General features: G+C 31.4%; 3 protein-coding genes across 4 annotated transcripts in view; 2 read left to right on the top strand and 1 right to left on the bottom strand.

Moving 5' to 3' along the window:
• The window catches only part of LOC129243428 (uncharacterized), a 132,512-nt gene that overhangs the window by 27,951 nt on the left and 86,623 nt on the right, over positions 1–17,938 (bottom strand). The window lies entirely within an intron of this gene.
• Positions 369–5,120, top strand: LOC129243429 (uncharacterized). The gene is made up of 4 exons (XM_054880432.1): positions 369–783; positions 1,176–1,666; positions 1,827–2,193; positions 4,670–5,120. The coding sequence occupies exons 1-4, from the start codon at positions 501–503 to the stop codon at positions 4,858–4,860; spliced, it is 1,332 nt and encodes a 443-aa protein (XP_054736407.1). The 5' UTR covers positions 369–500; the 3' UTR covers positions 4,861–5,120.
• Positions 11,700–15,453, top strand: LOC129243430 (uncharacterized). Its single transcript, XM_054880433.1, has 4 exons — positions 11,700–12,135; positions 12,448–12,938; positions 13,098–13,464; positions 14,966–15,453. Exons 1-4 carry the CDS (start codon positions 11,958–11,960, stop codon positions 15,154–15,156), a joined length of 1,227 nt encoding a protein of 408 aa, XP_054736408.1. The 5' UTR covers positions 11,700–11,957; the 3' UTR covers positions 15,157–15,453.

Below are 17,938 nucleotides of genomic sequence, written 5' to 3'. Positions count from 1 at the left end.
CACAGTGGCGTTCCCCCTTAATTTTAATTATAAAAAATATAGAATAGAAGTAGTCAAGACTGGCCAACATGTTGTGGAACCATAATTTTTGACATGACATGCAGCTTTAACTTCTGATATATGCACATACACGTAAATTTCTATCGAAATACTTAAATTTTTATGTGTCTAAAAGTTATTATACTAATTGGCAAGTAGTAAATATTTACGAAACTTAGCAATCTACCGTCGACACAAAAAGCTCTTCTCTATTCTAAACCTTTTTGCTTGCTTGTACGTAGCTAATGCTGGCAACTATGAAGTGTCGTCCGATAAATTACATTGTTTATTAATTCAAGAGCAAAGCTTTTTTCAGAATAGTATTTCGTTGGACGCTGATCGAGGTAGATGTGCTCTGCACACCGTATATCATTTAAAGAAGTTTGTTAAGTGAGAAAAAATAAATATAAAAAGAAAAAGAAAAGAGAGTAATAAAGCGTGAGTGAGTGCATAGCAATAAGATGTCAGCGAATTCAAGTAAAAAAAGAGAATCGGAGGCGGTGAAGAGAGCGCCCGAAGCGGGAGATGAAGCTGCAACAGCAGCTAATGTACCACCACCCGCCGCTATGGCTGCTGCGCGCCAAATGCCCGACTGGCTGAAGGGAGAATTATTCGTGGATCTGCTCAACAAGAACGTGCCGGATTTTAAGGCGATTAAAAGTTTCAGCGCCAAGCCAGCTCAAAATGCAGGCGAAAATTATGCCACACTAATGGCTTTGGTGCAAATGGAAGTGGAATTTGAAAGTAGGTTTAGATTAAAAATTTAAAGTTTAAAATAAATAAATAAATTAAATTAATTAATAATTAAAAAAATTAATTAATAAAAATAAATAAATAATAAAAATAAATGAATAATAAAAATAAATGAATAATAAAAATAAATAAATAATAAAAATAAATGAATAATAAAAATAAAGAAATAATAAACATAAATAAATAATAAAAATAAAGAAATAATAAAAGTAAATAAATAATAAAAATAAAGAAATAATAAAAGTAAATAAATAATAAAAATAAAGCAACAAATAAATAAATAATAAAAATAAATAAATAATAAAAATAAAGAAATAATATAATAAAATAAAAAATGAAAAATGGAAAAAGCGTATATTTCAAACTTATTCTCAAAATTCTAGCTGGAAAAACGAAGCAGCTATCCTATATGTTGAAACTGCCAATTGAGTCGGTGCAAAAGATGATGATGGGTCACAATATATTCGACATCGAAAGCACCATGTACCGTGATGTGATACCCGAATTGGAACAGCTGTATAGTGACGTTGGTGTTAAAGTGAAATTCGCGCCACAATACTATGAGCTACAGACGCCATCCGAATTCGGTGCTATACTCCTGGAAGATTTGCGTCAGCGCAGCTTCAAGAATGCCAATCGCTTGGAAGGTTTCGATATGGAGCATATTCAATGCGCTTTAAAAAAGCTAGCACAATGGCATGCCGCCTCAGCGGTGCGCGTTGAAAGCAAGGGCCCATATCCAAAACTTATCGCTACCGGACTTTTCACTGAGCAATTTGCAGAGATTTTGAAAGCTATGAATGAAGCGAGTTCAAAATTGTTTAGCGAATGTGTGCGCACATATAAGGGGCATGAAGAGTACATAGAAAGCATGGTGAGTACGTGCGTGAGTGCAAAAGTGCAGTGCGAATGAGCTTTCGCTAGAAAAGCTGCGCATATCATAGGCGATATCAATCACTTAACTAAGTTGCGCATTTATTTACAAATACATACATACGTGAATTTATTATATATTTTTGGTTTTTTTTTTGTAGGAAAGGAGCCAAGATAAGATGTTCGACAACTTTCGTGCGATGATGCAAATCGATCCAAATGAATTTAATGTTTTGAATCATGGCGATTTTTGGGCCAACAATATCATGTTCCAATATGACGCGTTCGGTAAAATTAGGGAAACATATTTCGTTGATTTTCAGATGCCGCGTTATGGACCACCGGTGCAAGACTTGTACAATGTGCTGCTCTCTTCGACACAATATGAAATCAAGTTGAAATATTTTGAATATTTCATCATGTATTACCACAACCATCTGATTGAGAATTTGAAATTGCTGAACTATCCCAAAAAATTGCCCGCCTTGAAAGATCTACACATAGCGTTGTACAAATATGACTTTTGGGGTGAGTATGACAGGAGGGTGGTGAAGATGTGTATGAGACGCGAGTGACAATCAGTCAAGTAACAGTCAAGTGGTTCAAGAATTTTCGACTTTGTGGGAAATTTCACTGAAAGTTGGTTTAGCTTGTGTAGAATAAGAAGAAAATTTAAACATTTTGAAAACAAAATTCATAATTTTGTGATTTTGTCAATGTTGAAATTTTCGGTACAAAGTTAAAGTAAAATATCTTATCTTTTTAATATATAATAAAAAGATATTTTATAATGTTTTCGGATAAAGTATGATTTGAAACACATTTTTACTTTATTTCTTCAAAAATATTTTATTGCGCAAAATTTAGTGATTATTGTTTTTGTAATTTTTGAAAAACACCCATTTGTGCTTGTTCTATTTCAATGAATGTTATTAAAAATTACAAAAAAAAAAAAAATGTTATATACATGAAAAAAATGTTTTATAATTGCTTAGGATAAAATATGATTAAAAACAAATGTTTATTTTATTTCTTTTAAAATATTTGATTGCTCAAAATTTTAGGGTTTTTTTGTAATTTAAAAAAAACACCAATATGTTTTTATTGTATTTCAAAGAATTTTATTCAAAAATTACAAAAAAAGAAAATTAACATAAAAAAATTCTTTTATAAGCTTTTAGGATAAAATATGATTTAAAAAAAATATTTTTTTCTTTTATAATATTTTAGGATAAAATATCATTAAAAAAAAATACTTATTTTATTTCTTTTAAAATATTTGATTGCCCTAAATTTTAGGGGGTTTTTTGTAATTTAAAAAAAAAAATACCCATATGCATTTTTTGTATTTCAAAGAATTTTATTCAAAAATTACCACAAAAAAATTAACATAAAAAAAATTCATTTATAATTTTTTAGGGTAAAATATGATTTAAAAAAAAATATTTTAGTTCTTTAAAAATATTTTATTGCTTAAGGGAGTTTTTTTATTCTTTAAAATACAAATATGTTTTTTATCGTATTTTAATGAATTTTCTTAAAAAATTACGAAGAAAAATTAACATAAAAAAATTTCTTTTAAAATATTTTAGGATAAAATATCATTAAAAAAAATGTTTATTTTATTTCTTTTAAATTATTTGATTCCTCAAAAATTTGGGCTTTATTTATTTTTTGTAATTTTTGAAAAACACTCATATGTTTTTATTGTATTTCAAAGAATTTTATTAAAAAGTTACATAAAAAAAATTAACATAAAAAATTTCTTTTATATCAATGAATAATTTTTTTTTTTTTTTTTTTTTCGAAAAACATCTATAACAATTAATTTTATTTAATAATTGCTAAAAAAATTTCTTCTAATATATTATATTTATATCAATGATTAATTTTTTTTTTGTAATTTTCGAAAAACATCGAAATTAATGAATTTTATTTAAAAATTACTAAACAAAATTCTTTTATAAGTTTTTAGGATAAAATATGATTTAAAAAAAATGTTTATTTAATTTTTTTAAAAATGTTTGATTAATCAAATATTTGGGATTTATTTTTTTTGTAACTTTTGAAAAAACACCCATGCATTTTTTTTGTATTTCAAAGAATTTTATTCAAAAATTAAAAAAAAAAGAATTTTAGGTAAAAAAATTTCTTTTATAATTTTTTAGGATAAAATATCATTTAAAAAAATATTTACGTTATTTCGTTGATTGCTCAAAGTTTAGGGATTATTTTTTTTTGTTATACATATTTGAAAAACACCTATGTATTTTTTATTGGTTGTTATTGATTGTTTGTTAATTACAAACAAACAATTAATACAAAATATTTCTCTAATTTTCAACAATTCTCTCTAATTTTTTAGAATAAAATATGATTTCAAACAAAATTTTTATTTTATTTCTATAAAAATATTTTATTGCTCAAAATTTAGGGATTTTTTGTAATTAAAAAAAAACGCTCATATGTTTTTTATTGAAATTTAATGAATTTTATAGAAAATTACAATAAAAAAAAAATTTGTAATTTAAAATATAAAAAAAATTTTAAAATTTAAAATTAAAAAAAAAGTTTTAAAATTTAAAATAAAAAAAATTTAAATTTAAAATTAAAAAAAATTTTTTTTAAATTAAATTTTTTTGAAAAATAAAATTAAAAAATTTTTTTTTTACAATTTTGAGGATAAAGTATGAATTCAAAAAAAAAAAAATAATTTTATTTCTATTAATATATTTTATTGCTCGAAATTAAAGAATAATTTTTTTTATATGGAAAAACACTCAACATCGTTCGCAAAAAAAAAAAATTGTCTACAATATACCTGAGCCACTTAAAACTAGCATTTTATTGCACAAAATTCGGCAAAATTCCGATAAAAGGTGTGGAGCTTTAATGAAAATTCTTGAGTTTTGTTATTTTTGAATGACTAACCACTATTTTGATTGTGGACCTCATACATTCGTATATTCCATAAACCTTTTTACATCATTTTATCCTTTTACAGGTCCTGCTGTGGTTTCGGGTCACATGGGCATAGTGCTGCTCGATCCCACCGATGGGGCTAATGCTGATAACTTACTTGGCAACACTCCAGGTGGTATAGAATTCAAAAAACTGATGTATACGAATGACCGATATCGCAAACACGCCGAGGCAGTCTTACCATGGCTGCATAATCGCGGTGCTTTTGAGTGATAAAAGAAACGGAAGTGATAACAAATTTTTTGCAAACAAGTTGAATATTTATATACGAGTATTCACAGTTTTGCGAGCTTTTTATAAATGCATACATGTGTAGGTGTTTTTATCAGGACGCCTATGTGTTGTGTGTATAACAAGGTGCAATATTTTTTGCTATATTCAGTGTACGTATGTATGTATGTATGTATGTTGCTGTGTAGTCTTATGACATTTTTGTAATCAATTAATGACATGCATTTAAGTAATAAAGCCATTTTACGTAATACAAAGTTTTGTGCTTTAGCCTTTCAATTAATTTTCATAGTGTATGCATGTATCGGGTGTTTTTCTTAGTTGCATGAGAACTATCGATATCGATAACTTGGGTGTCAGAGCTGAGAATGCCAAACTGTGCTCACATTTCTGTTCAGTAATGTTTGGAAAGTCATCACGCTTTCAAATTGTGGAAATTTTCTCTAACAAAAAAAAATATATTGGGTAGTCGAAAAAGTCTTTTCGTATTTTGTCAATAGATGTCGTTGGAGTCATCTATCTCCAGTGCTACCAATCACATTGCGTCATATCATATGGTGTTAGAAAGGTGGCATTTTAAGCTTCATTTAACCAAAAAAAAAAAAAATACCAGTCTAACGGTTAGACGCGATAGAAGTGAAACCTTCCGTAAAACAAACTGAGAGAGAATGAGACGAAAGCAGCATTAGGAGCGGGATAATTATAGGTTCATTATAATATTGCTATAAAGTTCATATTTTATTTTCTTCATTTTATTATTATTCATCCTCAATGTTTTCAATTTCAACAAATGATACGAGTGGCTTATGATAGCTAAAATATGATACAAATGCTTTGGTTTTGATGTTGTCAACATATCTTTGAAATACCGCGTCAATGGTTGTTTTTGATCGTGTTGTCGATTCAGTGCGATTGTTACACATTTTTTAATTGAATGTTGTATTGAGAACGTCAATTAAAGGAACCGCTGTGTCCAATGCAAAATTTACGTTAAAATCGCCACTTAAAATCATTGGAACTTTATTGTAATCTTTTCTAAGTATCCGCGATACTTCTGGTGTATACTTTATTAAATTTTAATTGGGGTAAATATTTAAAAATGAAAATATTTACGAATATAAAAATACACACGCGGTTGCTATTATGAGCGTCCCCAGCAAAACCTGCGTGACCGAAACTCTAACACAATTACATTTTTTTGAATGTTACAAACACATATGCACGCAGGTTTTGCTGGGGCGTGATCGAAACTGTAACACAATTACACATATGCACTCGTATTTGTTTGAAAATCGACTTTTTTTTTGGTTCTCCGTCACCTTTGGAAAATGTGTAAACAGTAAGCAAACTTTATTCATATAATTTTCCTCATTTTTGCATCAGTAAAATTAAACAAACGCCGTAGCCGAATGGGTTGGTGCGTGACTACTATTCAGAATTCACAGAGAGAACGTCAGTTCGAATCTCGGTGAAAACACCAAAATTAAGGAAAACTATTTTTCTAATAGCGCTCACCCCTCAGCAGGCAATGGCAAAACACCGAGTGTATTTCTGCCATGAAAAAAAGCTCTTCATAAACATATCATAAAATAAAATAAAATAACTGTATAAAAAAATTTTTTTCTTGTGATTCGAACCAAGAATTTTGGATCGGAAGCTCACATTGCTAGCCACTCGGCTATCGCGCCATGCTGTCGGCGCTGGCCTAAAAGTTATTTAGTTCGTCGCTACGTTTATATCAACATATAATATAACGCTTCGTAGCCAAGAGTGTCGCTTTTTTCGTTTCATCGAGTCTGAAATCACTCCCAACGATTCTAAAGAAGTTTTCACTTCAAAAATTAAATTCGGGAAGTCGAAAAAAAGTTATAGCTGTTCAAAAACGAGTGAAAATAATGAAGAAATTCGCTATATTTTGAAATTTTTATATAAAAAAGGGAAGAATGCCACGCAAGCCACCAATGCAATTTGTGAGGTTACGGAGACGATGCTGTCTCAAAGTGAGTTCTTCTTACAGATCAGCCAGCACTACTTAACCCAACTTACAGAATGAACTATTATATGTTTTTGTAAAAATAATATAAATCTTTTATTTAAGGGGAAACGCCACTGTGAAAATTCAAAAAAATCAATTTTGTTTTTTGCATTTTCTGAAAGTATAAATATTCAAAAATATGTAAAAAAAATTATTAACTTAAAATCTTAAAAATTTACTAAGATATACGAGGTAGATGTAACTGCATGCAAAACTGTTGAATATGCAATAAAAACTTTAAGCGGACCTGGTGGTCTAGAAATTTCGAAAAATCGATTTTTTGTATTTTCGATATTTTGAAAGTATAGTGTCTTAAGGATATACAGTTAACTTTTCATGCCGAAATTATCAATATTATAGCTTCTACAGCACATTCACTAGGTAGAGAGCGGTCCGCGCGCTCCTGTACCTCAAACTTTAAACTCATTTATCTCGAAACGACTTTTTTCGGCACGGCGGGGATGAAAACAAAAAAACTATTCAACCAAATCACTTGAAATTTGGATATGTTGTTCACAACATGTATCGCTATCGTCGGATCTAGAATCATAATTTTATTTAAATAATTTCCTATTTTTTAAACTAAAAAACTAGTGAAAAAAAAACCCGATTTTACGAACTTTTTTCGGCAAAAAAAAAATAGGTGAAAATAGGTGAAATTTTCGTGCTTTAGACCACAGGGTACCCTTAAACGCTTATGTCTCAAAACGATTTTTTTTGATGCAGTGGCAACGATTTCTCGAAGACTAATGAACCGATTTTAATTTTCTTTTTTTTTTAATTTTTGATATCGCATTGGCTATCGTTGTACGTAGCCGATTTTCAAAATGTTGAAAATAACTATTTTTTTGTGCCTGTTGAAAATCAAAAAAAATGGTGAAAAACACACATGGAAACTCAAACTCATTTTGTCAAAAAAAAAAAAAAAAATAATAATAATAATAAATAAAATAAACTGGCTGCGTACTCGTACAACGATAGCCACTATTGTGTAGGTTAATACAATTTTTGGTTTTTTGATTTCAGATGATTATTCATTGCTGTATCGCTGCCACCAGATGACGTAATTTTTTTTTAACTCGTTACGTTTATTTACATAAATTTGCCAATTTTCAATAGTTTTTATTTAATACATATATTTAATAAATATGCGGCCGCCGTAGCCGAATGGGTTGGTGCGTGACTACCATTTGGAATTCACAGAGAGAACGTCGGTTCGAAGTTTTTTCTAATAGCGGTCGCTTCTCGGCAGGCAATGGCAAACCTCCGAGTGTATTTCTGCCATGAAAAGCGCCTCATAAAAATATCTGCCGTTCGGAGTCGGCTGAAACTCTAGGTCCCTCCTTTTGTGGAACAACATCAAGACACACACCACAAATAGGAGGAGGAGCTCGGCCAAACACCCAAAAAGGGTGTACGTGCCAATTATATATAATATATATATATTTAATACATATACATCTACACTTATATTATAAAGAGGAAAACTTTGTTTGTTTGTTTGGTTGTAATGAATAGGCTCAAAAACTACTGGACCGATTTTAAAAATTCTTTCACCATTCGAAAGCTACATTATCCACGAGTAACATAGATTATATTTTATTTTGGAAAAAAATAGGGTTCCGTAAGATATTTGGATTTTTCGGACACAAACTGAAAAAAATCTTATATCTATATATATAAAAAGAAGTTACATTTCCTTGGTAATCTTATAACTCAAGAACCGCCAAACCGATTGACACAAAAGTTTTAGAGTTCTTTTCTATCTTTGAGGAGGTGGTTTGTGTGAAGTTTGATTGAAATCGGTGCAGCCGTTCCTGAGTTATGACATTTTATGCGAGTAATGGTTTCCTTTCATACGAAATACCTGTATGGGAAAAACAACAACAAATACCTACACAGCCGCTTATGAGCGTTTCTGTTGTACTGTTGTGGTTGTAAGTGTATTATGTTACAATAATATTAATTTTGGACGAAAATATAATAAAAACTGAAGAATTCAAGGAACTGGAAAACATTTTTAACTTTATTTATTTTAGCATAATTTATTTAGCGTAAAAAATTGAAATGGAAATTAAAGAATCAAAGTTTAATTACAAGTTTTTATCGGCTCTTTCACCTTACCTGTATATAGGTGACCACCACAATCAAATCTTAAAAAAGTACAGAAAAGGCTATTGTGACATCTTTAGAAAGTATGTTGAATGAAAAAAATTAACTAATTCAACTGTTTAAACATTTTACGAGTTCTATAAAGAAAACTTAATATGAAAAATTTCTTGCGATATAAAAAAAAACATTTTATGTATGGTGGTGCGAAGCCCACTGGGAAATGCTAGTTGTAATATAAAATAAAGTCAACTTTTTGTGTGTGTTCGCTAACCGGCCGTGTCTTTGCACCGAATTAAACCAAACTTACACACATTGTTAAGAAGATATTGAAGATGGTTTCCGTATAGGTTGAATACCTATTGGTAGATAGGTTCTCGAGATATAGGTCAAAACGTGGACCCGGGTAACCTTCGGATGTGTATGTACAATATGGGTATCAAATGGAAGCTGTTGGTGAATGCTTTAGTTCAGAGTATTTTTCATGCCGCTCCGTGACTAGGGTCTCGAGATAGAGACCAAAACGAGGACCCTAGAATGTGTTTGCACAATATGGATATCAAATTGAAGCTGTTGGTGAATGCTTTGGTACAGAGTATTTTTCATGCCGCTCCGTGACTGGGGTCTCGAGATATAGGTCAGAACGTGGACCCGGGTAACCTTTGGTTGTGTATGTACAATTTGGGTATCAAATGAAAGCTGTTGATAAGTGCTTTAATACGGGGTAATTTTCATACCTATTGATGACTAGGGTCTCGAAATATATGCCAAAACGTGGACCCGCCGTGTCTTTGCATCGAATTAAACCAAACTTACGCACATTGTTAAGTAAGTATTGAAAATGGGTTTCGTAAAGTTTGGTTGTAATTCGGAGCACTGGCAACGGGTACAGCGTTCTTTTAAACCAGCCATAATATCGCTTACTTTTTAACGCTTGGGGCGGAACTGAACTGTCAAATTGACAGTGTGAGTTACAATGTGTCAATATTTCTTTCTGATTTGGATGCCATAAGGGGTTATACGCAGTTATGACTTTCAAAAAAATCGATTTTTTATTGCATTTTTGTAATGTACATATATTCAAAAGTATACGCACGAAATTTGAAGTAGATCTAAGCAATACTTTCGGAGTTATACTTAAATATGTAGAGATGCCTCGGCACGTTTTAAGGTAGGTATTGAAACTTTAAACGTGTTTTTTTCAAAACGGCATTTTTCAAGTCGGTGTACACGATATCTCGAAAACGGATTGTTTGATCGGTCAACCGTTTTAACTCAATCTTTAAAGATACATTTTCTAGTAATTAATCGTTCCTTTTGTAAATCTGATACTTATTTTCCATTTTATAATCAATTTACGGCCAAATTTTAACGTAAAAATCGAAATCATTTCTTTTAAAAGCTGCCATTTTGTGAAAATTCACTATTTTGATTAGCCGAACGATTAATTACTAGATAATCTAATATATTAACAAAATTTGTTTGGTTTTTTGATTTCAGATAATCCAATCCTGAGTTACGATGTACACCGTAAATCGTCTTTTTTTAAAGGAGGTTCCAGAAATCGCCTGCAGCGCGCTCTATAATCAACATTTTCATAAATAAAAAATTTTGTTACGTTCTTGAAGGATGCTTTTATAACCGCCAAAAATTTTCAAATTAAAATATTCTGAAGTTTCTTCAGGATAAATCCTTGACAACACGTCTTTTATTTGCTTCATAACTGCGTATAACCCCATAAGGAAAAAACGTAAGTGCAACATGTAAAAATTGTTTGTGAATTTTTTTGCAGTGGATTTTGGAACAGTGAATAATTTCTTACGAAATTTGAGAATTTAATGTGAAATGCGAATGAAATTATGTGTTCGTGGAAAAAAAAATTTTTTTCGTTTTTTTTTTTTTGAAAAATATAAATGGATAATGGTTAAAAAAGCTCCAATGCTTAATAAAACATATAAATTGAAACGAAAAATTCATGGATGATTAGGAAAAAAGACGATTGTTTCTAAGTTATTCATTTGCGTTGATTTGAAATTAAAAAAGAATCTTCTTCTTTCCTGATTTTCAATATATATTTTATATTTACTCAAAAACAAATTGAAAAAACAAAAAATATTGTTTATGCCAAAGCGGTTGAATAAAGAATAAAGAAATAAATAATATGAAAACCATATATTTTCTGTTCTAAACCATATCTATTCTATTCTAGTGTGCCCAGCGAAGGGGGCCGGGTTTGCTAGTATACAATAAATTGCCTTTTGTCTGATTCTCGAATAATCATTCCTACTTACAAAAAAAAATTCCCAAAAATCGCCTATTTTTTGACCCCCCACAGTGGCGTTCCCCCTTAATTTTAATTATAAAAAGTATAGAATAGAAGTAGTCAAGACTGGCCAACATGTTGTGGAACCATAATTTTTGACATGACATGCAGCTTTAACTTCTGATATATGCACACACACGTAAATTTCTATCGAAATACTTAAATTTTTATGTGTCTAAAAGTTATTATACTAATTGGCAAGTAGTAAATATTTACGAAACTTAGCAATCTACCGTCGACACAAAAAGCTCTTCTCTATTCTAAACCTTTTTGCTTGCTTGTACGTAGCTAATGCTGGCAACTATGAAGTGTCGTCCGATAAATTACATTGTTTATTAATTCAAGAGCAAAGCTTTTTTCAGAATAGTATTTCGTTGGACGCTGATCGAGGTAGATGTGCTCTGCACACCGTATATCATTTAAAGAAGTTTGTTAAGTGAGAAAAAATAAATATAAAAAGAAAAAGAAAAGAGAGTAATAAAGCGTGAGTGAGTGCATAGCAATAAGATGTCAGCGAATTCAAGTAAAAAAAGAGAATCGGAGGCGGTGAAGAGCGCGCCCGAAGCGGGAGATTAAGCTGCAACAGCACCTAATGTACCACCACCCGCCGCTATGGCTGCTGCGCGCCAAATGCCCGACTGGCTGAAGGGAGAATTATTCGTGGATCTGCTCAAGAAGAACGTGCCGGATTTTAAGGCGATTAAAAGTTTCAGCGCCAAGCCAGCTCAAAATGCAGGCGAAAATTATGCCACACTAATGGCTTTGGTGCAAATGGAAGTGGAGCTTGAAAGTATGTTTTGATTAAAAATTTAAAGATTAATAAAAATAAATAAATAAATAAATTATAAAAATAAATAAATAATAAAAATAAATGAATAATAAAAATAAATTAATAATAAAAATAAATGAATAATAAAAATAAATAAATAATAAAAATAAATAAATAATACAAATAAAGAAATAATAAAAGTAAATAAATAATAAAAATAAAGCAACAAATAAATAAATAATAAAAATAAATAAATAATAAAAATAAATAAATAACAAAAATAAATAAAAAATGAAAAAAGTGAATATTTTAAACTTATTCTCGAAATTCTAGCTGGAAAAACGAAACAGCTATCCTATATGTTGAAACTGCCAATTGACTCGGTGCAAAAGATGATGATGGGTCACAATATATTCGACACCGAAAGCACCATGTACCGTGATGTGATACCCGAATTGGAACAGCTGTATAATGACGTTGGTGTTAAAGTGAAATTCGCGCCACAATACTATGAGCTACAGACGCCATCCGAATTCGGTGCTATACTCCTGGAAGATTTGCGTCAGCGCAGCTTCAAGAATGCCAATCGCTTGGAAGGTTTCGATATGGAGCATATTAAATGTGTTTTAAAAAAGCTAGCACAATGGCATGCCGCCTCAGCGGTGCGCGTTGAAAGCAAGGGCCCATATCCAAAACTTATCGCTACCGGAATTCTCACCGAGCAATTTTTAGAGATTTTTAAAGCTATGAATGAATCGAGTACAAAATTGTTTAACGAGTGTGTGCGCACATATAAGGGGCATGAAGAGTACATAGAAAGCATGGTGAGTACGTGCGTGAGTGCAAAAGTGCAGTGCGAATGAGCTTTCGCTAGAAAAGCTGCGCATATCATAGGCGATATCAATCACTTAACTAAGTTGCGCATTTATATACAAATACATACAAACGTGAATTTATTATATATTTTTGGTTTTTGTTTGTAGGAAAGGAGCCAAGATAAGAGGTTCGACAACTTTCGTTCGATGCTACATATCGATCCAAATGAATTTAATGTTTTGAATCATGGCGATTTTTGGGCCAACAATATCATGTTCCAATATGACGCGTTCGGTAAAATTAGGGAAACATGTTTCGTTGATTTTCAGCTGTCGCGTTATGGACCACCGGTGCATGACCTGTACAATGTGCTGCTCTCTTCGACACAATATGAAATCAAGTTGAAATATTTTGAATATTTCATCATGTATTACCACAACCATCTGATTGAGAATTTGAAATTGCTGAACTATCCCAAAAAATTGCCCGCCTTGAAAGATCTACACATAGCGTTGTACAAATATGACTTTTGGGGTGAGTATGACAGGAGGGTGGTGAAGATGTGTATGAGACGCGAGTGACAATCAGTCAAGTAACAGTCAAGTGGTTCAAGAATTTTCGACTTTGTGGGAAATTTCACTGAAAGTTGGTTTAGCTTGTGTAGAATAACAAGCAAATTTAAACATTTTGAGAACAAAATTTATAATTTTGAGATTAGTCAAAGCTTAAAAATTTCGGTACAGAGTTAAAGTGAAATATCTTAGGTTCTTCGTAATACAAAAAATAATTTTATAATGTTTTCGGATAAAATATGTTTTGAAACAAATTTTAACTTTATTTCTTCAAAAATATTTTATTGCTCAAAAGTTAGGGATTATTTGTTTTTGTAATTTTTGAAAAACACCCATTTGTGTTTGTTCTATTTCAATGAATGTTATTAAAAAATTACAAAAACAAAAAATTTACATGAAAAAAATGTTTTATAATTTTTTAGAATAAAATATAATTTAAAAATATATATATTATTTCTTTAAACATATTTTATTGCTTAATTGATTTTTTTTTTGTCTTTTTTTCATTGTTTAAAATACCAATATGTTTTTTATCGTATCTTAATGAATTTTCTTAAAAAATTAACATATAAAAAATTTTTTTTTTAATATTGTATTTTAGGATAAAATATGATTTCAAAAAAAATGTTTATTTAATTTCTTTAAAAATATTTGATTGCTCAAAAATTTAGGGTTTATTGTTTTGTAATTTTTGAAAAAAAAAATCTTATATTTTTATTTTATTTTAATGAGTTTCATTAAAAAATTGAAAAAAAAATTACATAAAAAAATTTCTTCTAAAGTTTTTCAGGATAAAATATGATTTCAAAAAATTTTATGTTTTAAATTATTTTATTAATAATATTAAATATTATTATTAAAAATTTAGGAATTATGTTTTTTATTGTATTCTTATGAATCTTTTTTAATAAATTACAATTACGTTTCTTTATAAGTTTTTAAGATAAAATATGATTTCAAACAAAATTTTTATTTTATTTCTATAAAAATATTTTATTGCTCAAAATTTAGGGATTTTTTGTAATTTTTGAAAAAAACATTCGTATGTTTTTATTAAAATTTAATGAATTTTATTAGAAATAACAATATAAAAATATTTTAAAATTTAAAATTAACAAAAAAAAATTAAAAATTTAAAATTAAATTTTTTTTTTTACAATTTTGAGGATAAAATATGATTTCAAACAAAAAAATTGGTTTTATTTCTGTTAATATATTTTATTGCTCAAAATTAAAGGATTATGCGACTTTGGAGCCACTTAAAACTAGCATTTTATTGCACAAAATTCAGCTGGCTATAAAACTGCACACACATTTTTTTCAAATTTCCGATAAAAGGTGTGGAGCTTTAATGAAAATTCTTGATGTTTGTTATTTTTGAATGACTAACCGCTATTTTTATTGTGGACCTAATACATTCTTATATTCCATAAACCTTTTTAAATCATTTTTTCCTTTTACAGGTCCTGCTGTGGTTTCGGGTCACATGGGCATAGTGCTGCTCGATCCCACCGATGTGGCTAATGCTGATAACTTATTTGGCAACACACCAGGTGGTATGGAATTAAAAAAACTGATGTATACGAATGACCGATATCGCAAACACGCCGAGGCAGTCTTACCATGGCTGCATAATCGCGGTGCTTTTGAGTGATAAAAGAAACGGAAGTGATAACAAATTTTTTGCAAACAAGTTGAATATTTATATACGAGTATTCACAGTTTTGCGAGCTTTTTATAAATGCATACATGTGTAGGTGTTTTTATCAGGACGCCTATGTGTTGTGTGTATAACAAGGTGCAATATTTTTTGCTATATTCAGTGTACGTATGTATGTATGTATGTATGTTGCTGTGTAGTCTTATGACATTTTTGTAATCAATTAATGACATGCATTTAAGTAATAAAGCCATTTTACGTAATAAAAAGTTTTATGCTTTAGCCTTTCAATTAATTTTCATAGTGTATGCATTAGGCCGGGTTGATTTGTGGGCAGGCAAAAAAATCGCCCATTGCTCTGTGAAAATCATATTCTAGGGATCAAAATAAGAAACTTTGCCGAAGGAACCATACCTGTAAAACGAATTCTGATGTTCCCCAATTTGGGTCGAACTTTTTAGTTTTTTTTCTCAAGTAAAGGCCAGAAATGGTGATATTTTGAAATGATTGTATGGGGAACCTCCCAGGGGAGTTCCAGGAGGTGTGCCACTGGCATGGGTGGATCGGCCGTCCAAAGTTAGTGGGGGTCGGTCATACATTTGGACTCGATTGGAGCACTCTAAATGGGTCAAAGTGGGATTTTTCGTTCGACCCAAATTGGGGGACATCAGAATTCGTTTTAGAGGTATGGTTCCTTCGGCAAAGTTTCTTATTTTGATCCCAAGAATACGATTTTAACAGAGCAATGAGCGATTTTTAAATCGACGCGCCCTAGTATGCATGTATCGGGTGTTTTTTTTAGCTGAATGAGAACTATCGATATCGATAACTTGGGTTTGAGAGCTGAGAATGCCAAACTGTGTTGACATTTCTGTTCAGTAAGGTTTGGCAAGTCATCACACTTTCTAATTGAGGAAGATTTGTTGGAAAAAAAAATATATATATATACATCTGTTCGCGAATGTCATAGAGCACTGGCTCTTCTTTAAAAATGCGAAAGAGCTGCCAAAAGGGGTCGACATAACCGGTTTAAGTTGTCCCCATCCCAGACATCTGGACAGATGAACTTCTATTGAGACAGATGAAGTTCTATCTTATCGTGTGCTATCTCGAAAACACTTGGTAAGATAGAAGCAGAACGCTTAAAGGGCTGGTGATCTCCCGCCATTCAATTTCTAAACTCACAGCGGTGGTCACTGGGTGTTCGGAACTCATGCGGAGCAGCTTGTACTTCTCTACACTCCTGGATGGCGTAGATGGTTTTTTCTTCCTTTAAATTTTGTAATTTTACGCAGGTATGATAGCAAAACAGCCTTCAAGTGCTACTTGTAGTGTACCCGTGGTACTCTGGCCACTTAACCTACCCACCTCCCATACTAAAGTTGCACATGCGCTGTGGCAAATTTAACAGAAAACTTTGTCAAAGGGGCACTCGAGTGCCAGTGCAGTCACAAGGCGGTCATTAATAAGAAATATAACTTCACCTATAATCTCTATTCCCTATCCCTATTAGAGCACTACGTTTTGTTGGAAGTTTCAAAACAAGTGCTCTTAATGGAACACCTTATACTGGCATGTATGCATAACTTGACCTAAGGTATAATTATAGCCTTTGCTGTGCGTAAAACTAAGTGTATTGCTGTTATCCATTATTTAAGTTAAAGGCAACTCACTGCTATTTAATAATACACTGATTAATTATGTTAAGGTTAGAGAAGCTGCTCGATCTAAAAATAAGGTGACAATGTTAAAAGAGGAGATGTAATTTTTCATATTTTTTACGTGTGCTTTGTGTGCGTTGAGTCAGTATTTGTGTCAGTTAGCTCGTTGACTCTACCGCCAATCTTGCGCTGAAGGTCGACGCTTTGCAGTCTCGTAGTTGTAAGCCACAACAACTAAAAGGCGGAGTTCGGGCTTGAGATCTTTGTGGTTTGCATGCGCGTTCACTACTTGTAGCCATTCGTTCTTTGTGTTATGCTAATTTCAGGTGACAGCCGTTAAATCTGGGGCCACATTTAGGTTAAAGACAGGGAGGCACGCTGTGATACACCATTTGGCTAAGCTATACGGCCTTGAACCATCAAGTAATACTGATGAGCCTCATCAGTTCTTTTAAGTCCATATACGTTATTTGATTTTAAGTTACTGAAAATGGAGATCCAATTTGGTGAAATCCGATTCGGTACAGTGCACGACAGTAACAGAGTAAATATGAAATCATTTCTTCTTCCTCATGATTTCTGCAACTTCTAGAGCAACTGCGATAATGTATTGTTCAGTTCTTGTTCTTGTTGTTGTAGTAGCAGCATAGGCATTCCCAATGCATGTACGGGGAATGCTGCTGGAGTAACAGCCCTTGGCCTGATATAAATTCGGGTCTTCCAGTAACGTAGGGTTGTCGACTGTCATTGGAACGGCATTTGCTTGGCTTTCTGCATGCTTTTCTAACAAGTAGTGTTCAGTGGGCACTCCGATGGCAATAGATATGTCATGTCTTTTCAGAGACTACTCATTTTCTGCCATGAAATGTGGTTAACTGCGCTTTGTTCTCACCTTTTATAAGCTTGCCAACTAGGAGATTGTTTAAGTAGTAGCTTACTGTGTCAGTCAGGAACGCAAGAGCATGATTATCGGAGATAATGTGTGAGACTGGCTGCCGGTGAACACTCATGGCTTCTGTAGTGACAATTCATGCCTACGAGAATATGGCTGCATAGGCTGTGCTTCCTCACAATATGGCGGCCTATTAGTTGGGCTGGAGCCTCTTCCATTCTCT

Source organism: Anastrepha obliqua, chromosome 4 (assembly GCF_027943255.1).
Source record: "Anastrepha obliqua isolate idAnaObli1 chromosome 4, idAnaObli1_1.0, whole genome shotgun sequence".
In the NCBI taxonomy this organism is placed as follows: Eukaryota; Metazoa; Arthropoda; class Insecta; order Diptera; family Tephritidae; genus Anastrepha; species Anastrepha obliqua.
Note: the sequence above shows the minus strand (reverse complement) of the source record. Positions and strands in the feature narration are given on the sequence as shown.

Excerpts from the sequence above, each read along its gene's own strand:
- LOC129243429 (XM_054880432.1), top strand. The coding sequence starts at position 501 with ATGTCAGCGAATTCAAGTAAAAAAAGAGAATCGGAGGCGGTGAAGAGA. Across the intron at positions 784-1,175 it reads AATGGAAGTGGAATTTGAAA|CTGGAAAAACGAAGCAGCTA; the intron begins GTAGGTTTAGAT and ends TCAAAATTCTAG. Across the intron at positions 1,667-1,826 it reads AAGAGTACATAGAAAGCATG|GAAAGGAGCCAAGATAAGAT; the intron begins GTGAGTACGTGC and ends TTTTTTTTGTAG.
- LOC129243430 (XM_054880433.1), top strand. The coding sequence starts at position 11,958 with ATGGCTGCTGCGCGCCAAATGCCCGACTGGCTGAAGGGAGAATTATTC. Across the intron at positions 12,136-12,447 it reads AATGGAAGTGGAGCTTGAAA|CTGGAAAAACGAAACAGCTA; the intron begins GTATGTTTTGAT and ends TCGAAATTCTAG. Across the intron at positions 12,939-13,097 it reads AAGAGTACATAGAAAGCATG|GAAAGGAGCCAAGATAAGAG; the intron begins GTGAGTACGTGC and ends TTTTGTTTGTAG.